Source organism: Engystomops pustulosus, chromosome 6, assembly GCF_040894005.1.
Source record: "Engystomops pustulosus chromosome 6, aEngPut4.maternal, whole genome shotgun sequence".
Taxonomy (NCBI): domain Eukaryota; kingdom Metazoa; phylum Chordata; class Amphibia; order Anura; family Leptodactylidae; genus Engystomops; species Engystomops pustulosus.
Genome location: NC_092416.1, coordinates 90,689,856 through 90,703,609, shown reverse-complemented (window position 1 = coordinate 90,703,609; position 13,754 = coordinate 90,689,856). Strand labels below are relative to the sequence as shown.

Genomic DNA, 13,754 nt, shown 5'->3' with positions numbered 1-13,754 from the left:
TTTGATATTCAGTATTGTACAGAAAAAGAACTTGATGACCTTTGGAGTCACAGGGCAGAGAAAAGGTCACACTGCGATGTCCACTCTTTCCTTGAATAATGTCCCAAAGGTCAAGTACATCATCATAAGTTACCTTCAGTGTCTGTCTTCTCATGTCTGTCACGAACTGGGAGTTTTTCTAGGTATTGAGGAAGTCTATGAATTTGTTTGCCACTAACCACTTGTTCACCCATCTCTTGCAGACCAATGCAATAGAAGAACAGAATGATGACTTGGGACAAGAGGAGGTTGTCCAGCAGTGCATGAGAAACCAACCTTGGCTTGAAAAGCTCTTTGATTCTTTCATCGACCTACTCACGCAAGCACAGAACAAGTGTGCGTGACCAAACTCATGACGGCTATCTGAGCTGCAGAACAGAATGAAACCTGTTTACCAGGGATTCCATAGACAAACTCAAACCATGTGACTCACAAGATGAGAAAAGACATGCCAGGCAGAAAAGGCAAAGTGTTCTTTTCTGGACTTAACTTTGTGGCCGGTCCAACTGGCCACACAACAAGCTATAAGGGGAGTAGATGACGTAAGTTTTAGAGGCCTCAACTTGACTTTCTGGCCTCTGAGTAGTAACGCTTGAATGGAGGTGGTCCTCTCTTTCTCTTGACTTCTGTCTCCTTCCTTTTTGTTCTTTACCTTTTTCTCCTGCAGAGAAGGTTTCACTAAATGTATGTTGTTTTATTGCTCCTTATGTCATCACCAACAAACCCCAAAGAGGATTTTTGGCTCTGCCTTCTGCTCAGACCCGCTTCCAATGACTGACATACTCTGACAGAAGACGGCAGGCTGACATTTTGGCCCTAATTATTATTTATTGGGAAGCATGCGTGTATGTGTTGTGCGTGTGTAAGAGCCAGAATCCAGTTGGCTGGGGTGGTGGGCATTTCAGATTTTGGATTAACAAATCTTTTCATTGATGAATATAGCTCACCAAAATAAAAAATGAAGCGCTCACTTTGCACTGCCGGTTTTAGTTTGGTCACACACTAAAAATCTAGAAAAGGGTTTTTTTTTTTTTAATACAAGAGTTCGCAAATATATTATTATTTTTTCTGCTTATATTAGGGGTTCTTTTCAGCATAATTTCATCCATTTTAGAATACTTGTTTTGTTGTAGACAGGAGCTAAGGCATTTCCACAGATTTGGCTATAGCTGATCTAGGGGGGAAATAAGTTGGCAAAAAAAAAAAGTTTTCTTTGTGGCACAAACTGAGCTAGCCTTGTGGCGGTTTATGGAGTGGAAGGTAAAGGGGCGTTTCCTCTAGGAGTAAGATAAAAACAGGGTAGAAATACATGTACAGCTATTCTCTCCAAAGATGTTGAATAAATGAGGACAGAAAATAGTTGTAAAAATATGGTACCATACCTGTGTTCTGCTGTATCCATGTAGGGTCAAGCAAAGCTTCCTAGCCTCTTCCCAACACAATATTAAAGCTTTGTTAATCCAATATCACAACTTTTATTTATTCTTCATTTTGAGAATCAAATTACTGTTAACTTTACATTCAGTATTTTTCATGTTGCAAGATTATTTCTATGTCTTGTTAATAGCCCTTGACATTAAGATGGTGTTCTCTACATTTTATAGATGTTTCATTTGAGAGGACTGACTGAGTGACTCTTATGGTGTTAAGCTCCTTTTGCCGTTGTAAAAAGAAGAGAGATTAGGCATTTTTAAGTATTTTATGTTACATTTTGCTACTGTTTCATTGGCAAAATATTCCTAAGCTTTCCATTAGAATAGAGACTCATAAGTTCGTCTGCCCCAATCTGTTACCTATTGGGACTATACAAAGAACCCCCAATGACCCTGATTAGTTCCATCGAAAAGTTAGCAAAAAGCAAGTCTTTTATTTTACATTTTTAGTAGATGTTCAGGGTGCAAGGGCAAAAAAAAAAAGAATCACAAAAACTACATATTTTTTTTAATTCACAAGTCTAACATTATTTAAACACCATGATGTGGTAATTGTATCCCTTTCTATTCTTGTGCATAAAGCATATTTCCCAGTATGTTGAAATGATGGGGGAGATTTAACTGTTTGCGTGTCTTTATTTTGTTATTTTTTTAATTTTTTTTTTTTTAAACTTGCTGTAAATATTGTATAGGAGAAAAATCTATGTACAATATTGTATTTGACTATATCTAATTGATAATGATGTTGCTTAGATGTGAAGTGTTCAGTTTAACTGAACTTGGATTAGTATTTTGCTCAGAAAAATAAACTTAGAACAGAGAGAAAATGAAAAATGGGGTATTCTTAAGCTACATTGACATTTTCCACTATTTCCTTTTTTATGATTTCTTTTCATTAAGTGGAGGGATGATGATGTTGGAATCTGTTAGGGATTTAACCTTTGGCATGCATCTGCCCATTTTACTGTTGTCACCAAAGCTGTTTGTATTAAAACCTTGTTTAATCAGAGTACTATACATAAGGGGTATGACGGGGGCACAATTTACCTTGGTGTGATTTATTTTCCATCAAAATCTGAAACACTAATTTTTACTGTAATAACAAAAAGAATAGTCAAAAACGGTAGATATACACACAACCATTTGGAAATCCATGGTGAACCCACAAAAAGCCCAATTGAACATTGTTGGCTGAACCATTGGTTTACAAATTGTTACACTCAACATGTTAGAAAATGGACTTGAAGGATATTTACCATTTGATTTGATGCATGATGAACCAAACATACCTTGAGAATGCTGTAGCTACACTGATGCAGGCAGATATCTTATTGAATCCCTGTGCTGAGTGGTTTTGCTGAAAAAAACAATTATAACATTCAGTACCTTGGGAAAGCTGGATTGCTTCAGTCTGCCATTGATAGCAACACATTACGTGGAGCTTTCTGAACAGTCCAGTCAGGACTAATCAACCCGAGCTGGATCACTCATACACAGCAGCTGGGGGGTGGTGCAGCAATTGATTACTTCTGCCTCTCGTGTATAAAATGGTGATTAGCTATGCACTGCACCAGAGAATAATGTAATGCGAGATGAAAAGCGCTGAGCAAGGCAAAGGATCGAGAGCACTTCATCATCATAATTTTATAATTGTTTTTTCAGCAAAACCACTCAGCATAGAGATTAAACAAGATATGTTTCTGCATTAGTTAAGCTACAGCATTCTCAAGGTTTGTTTGCTTCATAATGCATGAAATGAAATAGTAGATTTTGCTGAAAAACTTCTCATTGATTTATATTCTTGTGCAAAGTCTCAGTATCTTATATTCCACACCAGAAGAGGTCAGACTTCACCCACAGACATTGTTGGCAACTGCATCCAGTCAGAATTTACAATAAAATGCTTGTGTACATGGCCATATTAGGGTATCTTATGACTACAAGCCATGACTGAAGCACCTGAAAGCCCAGTTAGCACATGTCCCCATGTATTTCTATGGGATCACACATAGCTGTCGTTGAGCTGGTTGTGCTTGAGTCTGAGTTGCAAAACTCCTAGAAGGTCCTATTCCAGTCTGCATTTTGCCTCTCAGACGGACTTCTCTATGGTTGTCGATTTGTAGGTGGACTCACATGCATTGTGGACAAATATGAGCTGTTTTTTCCATTCTACCTTCTATTGCAAGAAGTTTTAATAATGGTTTGTTCACATACTGTATACACTGCTATCTTGATGGATTCATGACATAAAGTTACACATAAAGCACAAGTGAATGCTTATATGTATTCTGGAAGAAGATGAGCAGAAAAATTTTAAGTACCTCAACATGTGAGTACAGGCTCCATCACTAGTACATATCTTTGCATGAAATATGGTTTGGTTAAAGGGAACCTGTCATCAGGAGTCCCATTTTAGCACTCCCACAGTCCCCACAGAGCATAGCACATACACTGCCAAAGTGTTTTGGTACCACTCCTCCATGTGTCCTTTTGAAATATATGAATAACTCCCATCACTTGGGAGTGGGTGTAGAGGAGCAGGGGGCGTCGCTAAGCCAAGTGATGAGTGTTTTCATATACAGGCGGTCCCCTACTTAAGAACACTCGACTTACATACGACCCCTAGTTACAAACGGACCTCTGGATACTGGTAATTTATTGTATTTTAGCCTTAAAGCTTCATTACAGACACATTTGATAACTGTTATAGCTGATTATTGTAGCCTATCGTTAATATTGATTCTTATGGCAACCCAACATTTTTAAAATCCAATTGTCACAGAGACCAAAAAAGTTCTGGCTGGAATTACAATGATAAAATATACAGTTCCGACTTACATACAAATTCAACTTAAGAACAAACCTACAGACCCTATCTTGTATGTAACCCGGGGACTGCCTGTATTTGAAAAGCACACATGGAGGAGCAGTGTCCCAATTCTGCTCCTTTACAGCCACTCCGAGGTGCCCAGAGCAGGATTGAAATGTACCATATAACATAGGTTTTACAGAAAAATTTTTTTTTACAAAAACAGTTTGGCAGTGTATGTACTATGTTCTGTGGGGACTGGGGGTGTGCTAAAATGGGTCTCCTGGTGACGGGTTCCCTTCATGGCTGATTGGAGGGATTTTTAAATCTATCCTTGTTAGGTATTCAGGTATACTTTTCATTTAGATCATAATCGGGTGTTTAGAAGGATTTAGAAGGATTGTCTCTGGGTGATTTTTCCTTTTACAGTTTTACAAAGTATTATTATTCCCCCACCCCCAAGTAAAGGGGTTTCCGATCATTGCAAAATGAAACATGAACCATTGCCTGGAGAAGATTAAAACATGGCAGCACCAGTTTGTATACATCCTCAGTTTTGTTTCCTGTTAGTACATAATATCAGAATCTATGTGATCTTATTTTTATAGGATGTCTTGACCCTTTTCATAGTGGGCACCTACTGTATACAAAAACCATGAATGATTGCCCCCTAGACCTTACCACTTTGTATCAGTAATGACATGGATGTCAGGGTTGTGCCAAACCCAGCTCACCCCCGTGGTGGTGGTAGTCTGTAGCCTGTGAGCCAGGTTTTGACCACAATGTATGCTGTGTACTTCTTGCTTTTATTTCAATAGCTCCAATGTCAAAATGCAGGAGAGGTGAAAAGAAATGTACACCTTTATCACCATGTCCTATAGCAATATCAAATTCTTTCTATAAAATGTTTTAAGAGCTTCATTATCTAATAATCTCTAAAGGGGCGATTGAGCTCTACATTTAAAAATAGATTTGTAATTTAACCAGAATAAAGCGTTAAATCTATTTTTAATGAAAATAGAAAATGGTGTTTGAGGCTGAACTACAAATAACAGTGTTTCATCTAGATGAGAAGTGACTCGCCCTGCTACATCTGTTGACCAATTTTGCATCATGTACATATGTATTGCAGAACAAGAAGTTATCAGAATAGCCAATAATATATACAGCACATGGGTCTGTCTGAAACCACACACTTTGGAGAGAATAGTTGTTATTGTAAAAACTAATTGCATTGGCAAATAAGGGTTAATGATAAATGAAGAAATGTGATCCGAATTGTCAAGGAAAACTGTGTGTGTTATGAGCAGCAATATCCAGATAATGAAAAATAAGGTCCAGTTAGCTCAAAGTCATCCATCACCTTTAATGAATGCCTTTATATTACAGAGGTCGTCTAAGATGGGGGGGGGGGGATACTGCCACAGACTTGGTCTGGTGTTCAAGAGAATGTTTCTTATCTGTAATATCAGACACTGACAAGAATGGCCCTCTTTCTCAGAACTAGCAGTCCCCCCCTTGCTTTGCACCTTTAAGACATTAGTAAATCTATCCTGACATTCTTACATAAGTGTATGTCTTGTGTGTAACATTGGTCTAATGTTATTCCATGTGATGTATCTGCAAAATGGGGAAGCCAGAAAGCTCCTGCTTGAGGTTACAAATCCTGTTACCTAAACTTGTATTATAATGTAAACAAAGGAAGAAATGGTTGAGGATGATTAAAGATGGTGACCGCATCGTATTGGGGGGGGGGGGGGGGGGCTTTTAATAAGCAAACTGACTTTGTAAGTACTAGATAAAATGGGTGTAAAAAGTATTTAAGTAAAATAAATAGCCAATGTTCATGGAATAATATGGCCCCTACCTTTCTTCTGTAGGGGGTGTTTATTTTTAACTCATTAGCTTGGTTAAAGACAAAATGTCTGAAGAAAATAATAATGAAAAAATAATTTCTTTCTCCATGTTACCAAATGTATTTCTCAGCTAAACCCATAACAGCTCCCAATACCCTGTTCACTTGCTCCTTTTTATGTGTCCTAATCTAGACCTTTTTTACGCTGTGTACTGCGTGTATCTTGTTCTTGCCTCAAAGGTATTGTTACAATAATTGAATTTGTGTTCCTGTATGGATGTTACTATATATTTTTATCGTCAATTAGTGTCTGGCGTTTTTCTCTCAATATGTACAACTCACATTGTATAATGTGTACACAAAAGAAAAAAAAACACTTTCTTTGCATCCTGTTTACTATTCTCGTTTTTTTGTGTTTGTGGTCTTTGACACCTGAATAAGCTTCTTCTTCACCTTGTGTAGTTATGTCCCCTGCAGGTTCTCTGCCCGCGGTCACCACTAGGTGAAGCTCACACAATATTAAGAGCATGATCAGGTCAGGCAACCCATAGATCGGAGTAATTTAAAGGGGTTTTCTTGACATTCCCTTCTTATTACAAGTTTATTTCTTCCGACAGTTGTCTACAAAATGATGCACACATCCCATCATTACAACAGATCATTACTTTAATGAACATTTGAAGACAAGGATACATGATTATACTTATGATGACTTGTAAACCATATGCACAGAAATTGAGAAGGTCCTGTGGCTAAAGTAGACATTTTTTCCCCACCATACTAGCAAACCCATAATGTGCCATACAATTAGCTGATAAATGTAGTAAGTTTCTTATGAAGGTGGCATGGCAGTCAGTATAATAGCCTCAGCATGGACCCTTTAGTGTGGGGGCAGACCAGATTACTCCGCACTGGACAACCCCTCATAACTGTAGAGCTTGCAATGAGATCAGGTTGAGGTGGGAACTAAATAAGCAATAGAACCAACATCCCATTAAAGTAGTAAGTGATGCTGTGCTGCAAAAACATTTTTAAAATTTTACTTTCACAAGTTTATTTCATGAGCCTGTTCACAGCAGAAAATGTATATCAATAAGATCGGTGACAGGAAAGAAAAGACGTATATAAAAGTCCTTTTCATCTTAAATTGTTTTCTATAAAAGCAGAGTTATGTGAAAAGGGAGGTCCAAGCATGATCCACTCTGTAGGAGATTAGGGTTACTTGGCAGCCTTTGTCGGAGATGAATCAATGTGTCTACTCACCAGTCCACTACTGCACCAGATTAATCTGCCGCAGCAGAGACCCGTCTAGTGCTACTCTGGTCTAAAAACTGGACACTTTAATACATCGCCACCAATAATGGTGTAAAGTAGAACGCACCACATACATCACAGGGTACAGTGAGGAAGATGAGTTTACAGGAATTTCAAAAGACAAAAATGTAACTAGTGCGATCATGCTGATATTACAGTACTGTCTGGACTTTCCATCTCATACAAGAAATAACCAAATAAGAGCACATTTTGCTCACTGGCTTAGCAGTTGCTTTCTAATGATGGCGATTCTTTATTATTAACACACACAAAAGAAGAGAAAGCAGTGGAGGCTTTTTTTTTTTTTGCAAACTTTCTTGCAGCCAAGAGGAGTATCAAGAGCCAGGCTTAAATAGCTGATCACAGACCACTACAATGCATAGAACTACAGAGTGAAGTAATAGCATCTTAGATATTGATACAACTATCAAAATGATCATTAAAATACCTTTATTGTAAAAATAAACCCAGATTTTTTTTCTCTCTCAGAATCTGTTCCAGTAAGTATTGAATGCAGATGCCATTCTTGGCAAGAATGGAAAAGTTTAACAATTTTAAGTTGTGCGATGGCCTTTTATGGACTTAATCACAATGAAATGATAGCAGTCAGAGTAGTAATAATTCACTGGTGACGCAGAGGGGTTATTCAGTCTATGCTGTGCAGGGCACACTAGGGGCAGAACATTGGTGTAGTGTACAGCAATGAGCAACTCACAGCTTTGTAAGGAGCAGCAAACTCTATCCCAATATGACCTGCCTTCTTGTGGTGTAGCAAAGATATTACCAGATTATAGGAGAAACAAGGAAGAGAGAAAGTAAGCGTGCCTTTTGAGTATATGGTCTGATAACATATTGGAGAATCTCCACCAATAGTCTATAGTACGCACCTCTGCTCCGTACATAAGCTCCTGGAATACTAAAATAAGAGAACATAAAATATATATAAAATATATATACAGAATATATATTTACATGCAGATCCCAGCATACAAAAATAATGAAGCATCGGCACAGATGAAGAGTGTGTGCAAACTGCATTTCTTTGTAGTAGAATGAAGCATCTTGCCTTGATGCACAGATTAATGAATTTGTGTGGATTTGTTCAGCCTACAGAGGAGCCCCCAGCACAGTACGGCTGGACCAGCGGGAGATTGTGTAATGTGTCTATTGGATGCCACCTCCAGGTGTCTGCAGGGAGGGCATGATGAGTGAGCTGAAGAGAGGACCATTCGTGTGCAGCCTGGTGGCACCAACAATGCCTGGTTTCCCATGAGTGGTCAAAGCCCTCCCCATGCTATAGCTCCGTCTCTCTGTTCAGGCCATCTGGGCGGCTTGTGACACAAGGTTACAGGATCACACATGGGCAGCTTTTAGACTCTTTCTTCTTAGGATTAACAGCGGGGGTTGGGGGACACTCCAACTCCTGGAATTTTCTACAAAGAAAATGGAAAGTCATTAGACTTGAATTGTGAAAAAACCTCAGAAAAATCAAGTGCATTTAAAGACGGTAGAGGATAAAATGAGCTGATAATCTGATGAGGGCTAGGATACGTATTCAGCAGCAGCTACGAAATACATTGTATATTGTGTCCTTCAATTCCTGTTCATCCACAACAACTGTGTGCCAACGGGATCACTGCAGTATGGTCCCCACTCGCTCTGATACCATCCTCTGGGGCAGTGGCGTAACTAGAAGCTGATGGGCCCCAGTACAAATTCTCTGGCAGGCCCCTGACTATAATCTATGGTTTATAGTAATATTCTTCTCATATGGGAAAATGACACCATAAGGGCCCCCTAAACCTCTTGGGCCCAGGTGCGATCGCAACCTCTGCACCCCCTAATGTTACATCCCTGCTCTGGGGTTATTTTATCATGCATTGCATTACAGTTATGGCACTGCGGAGGAACATAACACATTACTGTAATACATGGTCTTCTATAGTGATCCAAGATCCCCAACAACTAACCATTCTCACATCTGTTTCCATATACATGCACTCAGTATATAAACAATGCGTCTTTGTGAGTGCTTTGGGCTTGCACTTTTCAAGGCCAGCCAGTAGGTGGCATTATCATACTGAAGGTAAACTGCTGGTGAATGTAGTCTGTGGCTGCCCTCCTCATATGGCACCATCACTAAATATAGCACTATATGAAATACAGCTTAGGGAAGGGCCAACAAAGCCTAAAACCCTGTCCATCTCCCACAATGCACTGCAAAACAGAACGTATCCCTCAGGTCATGCTGACAAGTGTTTAGTTAGTGTAACGTGTCATAGTTATGAGCTGAGGTCATCCTTGTATGAACATGTTTGGTTTAACTGCTGAGCTTCTCCATCTACTGGCAGGTTTACTGTGACATCTGCCTGTAGCAATACCTTCTACAGAGGAGATGTGCATATTTACATAGAATGTTTTTTATAAGAATACATTAAGTTTATGAGTAGAAGATGCAGTACTGGCAAGTGCTGCAGTGTGCACATTATTAAGAAATACCTTATCACACAAACATATGCCAGCTGGGCGGGCATACATAAATCTGCCAGGATGGAGAGGAGGAGGGTTGACCGCCGCCGTAACATGTCCTATCTTTTCTGTGTGTAAAGAGCGGTACGGTACCGCATGTGTGCTGCGTGCGCCCCTGACATCTATGGGGGACATATGTACAGCAGCAAGCTTGAGGCCATACATACACGCGCCCCCCTCTTCTGATGGTTGTGTGAATACAGCCTTAGAAATGTGATCATCAAAGAGGAAAAAAACTGCAGTGGCAAAACCAGACTGAAGATACGCACCAAGATGCAAATACAGTTGTGTCAGGACAAAAGAAAGAGATGCCATAGATTCAAAGAACAGCACAGTTTAGATACCGCTATGTGCAATCTCTATGAAATAAGCAGCGCAATGTTGTTTCTGGAGAATCCCAGAGAGAAGAACCCACGTGCACAAAGTTGTTGGTTGCCCTCGTTTAATAAAAGAAAAACCCACAATGATCACAGAAATAACTTGAATATAACAAAAGTAAAAAATCAATTTCTAAGAAAATGAACGGCACATTGCTTTTCAACCAAGCTTCAACAGAATAAAAAAACAAACAAACAAACAACTCATGAAATAGTACTGGACATAAATGATGGCTTCCTTAACTTAATATTTTGTTGCACAAACAGTCAATTAGACTTCTGAACCTCTCAAAACTCAGAATAGTCTAAAGTTTTACAATAGTGGCCCTATTCTGTGGGTGGGGTCAAAAGAAGTAGGTGTGACTATGTGATGTGGGTGGAGTTACCAAAGTCCACACAAACTGTTGATAAGTCTTAATCTACATGTACAGCTCACAGAGACTTATACTGCATCCCTTGTACAAGTAAAGCCTCTTTTTTAAAAGAACACAACTTAACACAGCCATATATACACAAAAAACCCTACTACAATACCTTCTCCATACCCTATGTCCAAGAATAGAACCACTATAATACTGCCCACTATGTGAAAGAATATAACTACAATACTGCCCCCTATGTACAAGAATAGAAATACTATAATAATGCTCCTATAACTACTATAACACTACCTAATAATCTCTTTAGAAGTTTTTCTGGGCTCTTTTGTTAGCATTTGATGTCACATTAAAGAGACAAATAATACAATTTTCTGTCGCCATGTCCAGGTGGTTGGCTACAGTCCCATAGATCTCAAATTTCTGAATAATACTGTATGTGCCACTGTAGTCACAGGAACATCAAGCTGCTTGGAGCTGGTCTTATAACCTTTACCATGCTGAACTACAATTTTTATTTCTCATTTCCTGAGACAATTTTTCCTTTGCTTCTTCTGGACCACGTTGAGTGTGGTACACACCATATCACCAAACACTAAAGTGAGTGGTACCATAATTTATGTCCAGGCCTGTTTCATGAGTTATTGCTTTTCAACCACGCTTCAACAAAATTAAAAAAAAATAATATAGAAATCCAACATTTTCTTAAAAAGGTTATTTATTTTTACTTTTGTCAGATTCAAGTTATTACTGTGACCATTGTGGGGTTTCCTTTCATTAAACTTTGTCCATGTGTCTATAAGTTAATTTGAGGGTTTTTTTAAATATATGTAATAAGGCAGTGATGGCGAACCTTTTAGAGACCGAGTGCCCAAACTACAACAAAGACCCGCTTATTTATCGCAAAGTGCCAACACAGAAATGTAATTTGTGATATATACTCCCTGCTCTGTCACAGTTTTCATTGATACCAGCACCCTGAGGACAACAAAGCAGAAAATAGTTCCAGGTAGAGCTGTCACTTTAAAATAGCTCTGTGCACAGCAAGTCCTGGGCTGTCTGGGACTACAGGAAGATACCTGGAGTCATCTCTGGTGATGGCCTGAGTGCCCACAGAAAGGGCTCTGAGTGCCACCTCTGGCACCAGTGCCATAGGTTAGCCATCACTGTAATAAGGTGTCACAGAACATAATTTATATGCAGGGTTACAGTATAGCTAACTTTGTTTTGAGGAGATGTATATATATTATTTGAGGGTACAGTGTGGGAAATAACTCATCCGTAGGCACTAGAAGAAGTATAGTGACATTCAGTCATTATGTAGAGGTTATATAATGGCGTTGAGCCTTGTACAGTAGTGTAGTGTACTTTTCATCATGGTATTTGTTCAGTAGGGCAACAATATTTATCACTAACATTTGTTCTAGTAATATTATTGGTATTAACGTTACTTATACAGAGGTTTTTATTTATAAACTGTTCTATATGTCAATATATAGGAAATGGTATGTCAGTAATATGGAGATGAACATGGAGAACAAACGGTTGTACGTTCACCTCCCCAAAAACAAGCTACTTTCATTGGGGGTTGGGGATCAAATCTGACCATTTCTATATAAGCCCCTGGATACAGTCTGTAGTAATAATTAACAAGGTGCGCTTTTAGGAGCCACTGCGGAAGTCATAGTGCACTGCAAGTTATTTTTGAAGAGCATGTAGGAAATTTGTTGTCATAATTTTGACTACACTACTTCTTCTCTAATGTGTTACAGCTGGGCAAACTTAGACATCATTGTGTAGTTTTGGATGTGGCAGCTCTGTGCAGCTATGGTGTAAACTGTTACTTTACACTTAATGTTTACATGTGGATATGCTCTTCAGAAGTAGATCTGATGGTATAGTCCTCCTACATACCTCTGCCCTAATCTTAAAACGTCAGACTCCTGTTCCAGAGTGAGGTCACAGGCCTACGGGTCTTTTAACCCCTGCTATTTTTACAAATGATACCACTGTCAGCAATGACTTATATAGGCGCGTGTGTGTGTGTATACATACGCTTGTGCGTCTCCTCACTGTAACCCAGGACAGGAGTCCAAGCTACTGCGTGAGCGCAGTAGCTCCATAGTAGCCAGTGATGGCGTAAAAAAGAAGAGGAGTGCGCCAGAGCCAACAATGAGCATCCATACATTAGGTTTTAAGATTAGTGAAATAAAGATAAGGGCAGATGTAGGTAGGAGCAATCTACCATCACATCTACTTCTGGTGGTAAATTCCATATAGTAGTTTGCATCACAGATAGAATCTAAAGCTCCCTATACAGCCAACTGGGAGAGTGACTGACTGTACAAGATTATACATAAATATTTAGCATGTGACCGTGACCCCTGAACACCCAGGTACAAAACCCTTTCTTACCTGATTGCCCTGACCAGTTCATGGAAAGATTCATCTACATTTAATCGGATCTTGGCAGAGGCCTCCATATAAGGGATTCGATTCTCTCTTGCAAAGTTTAGAGCTTCCTCTTTGGTCACCTAATAATGGGGAACAAAAGAACCACAAAATCATACAAGGAACTTGTGCATTACATGACATAGTTATGAATGAAGCCGAGCTGTAACTCTTTATGTATCAATGGAGGCGAGCAGCAATACAACCAATAATTCACAGATAACAACTGGTTGTTGTATTCAATGCTGCCATTTAGTCATCTGCACTGATGGTATCAGGTGGTGCAGGGACATCGGGGGGTGTTAGTACACAATTCTTGATTTATTTTTACTTTTCCAAAAGAAATAAGAGGGGAACTGTACAGTGCAGAATAGCCATTTTATAAATACAATTATTTTCTATAAAATAATCCATTGAAAGGGACATTTTTGTATTGTTCTTTGCAGGGGCCAATGTAAAACAACAAGAGCAGATTTTGTACCAGTGGCTGCAGTGGTGAAGTCATGTGGACAAGTGCTATCACTACCCCCACTGCAAGCCTCATCCAAGCTCTGCGGAGGCTCATGATAG

The 13,754-nt window shown here is 39.1% G+C and overlaps 2 protein-coding genes across 3 annotated transcripts in view; one reads left to right on the top strand and one right to left on the bottom strand.

The window, feature by feature from the left end:
• PRR12 (proline rich 12) overlaps positions 1-6,523 on the top strand; it is a 79,263-nt gene extending 72,740 nt beyond the window's left edge. For both annotated transcript variants that reach the window (XM_072110351.1, XM_072110350.1), the window contains one exon: positions 243-6,523. In XM_072110351.1, the coding sequence (XP_071966452.1) occupies positions 243-383 (141 nt within the window). In that variant the 3' untranslated portion in view covers positions 384-6,523. The remainder of the gene's footprint in view (positions 1-242) is intronic.
• Positions 6,524-6,784: 261 nt separating this feature from the next.
• Positions 6,785-13,754, bottom strand: part of RRAS (RAS related) — a 31,167-nt gene continuing 24,197 nt past the window's right edge. Inside the window, exons 5-6 of the mRNA XM_072110352.1 lie at positions 13,149-13,267; positions 6,785-8,883 (exon numbers count right to left, since the gene is read on the bottom strand). Coding sequence (XP_071966453.1) covers positions 8,796-8,883; positions 13,149-13,267 — 207 coding nt within the window. The 3' untranslated portion in view covers positions 6,785-8,795. The remainder of the gene's footprint in view (positions 8,884-13,148; positions 13,268-13,754) is intronic.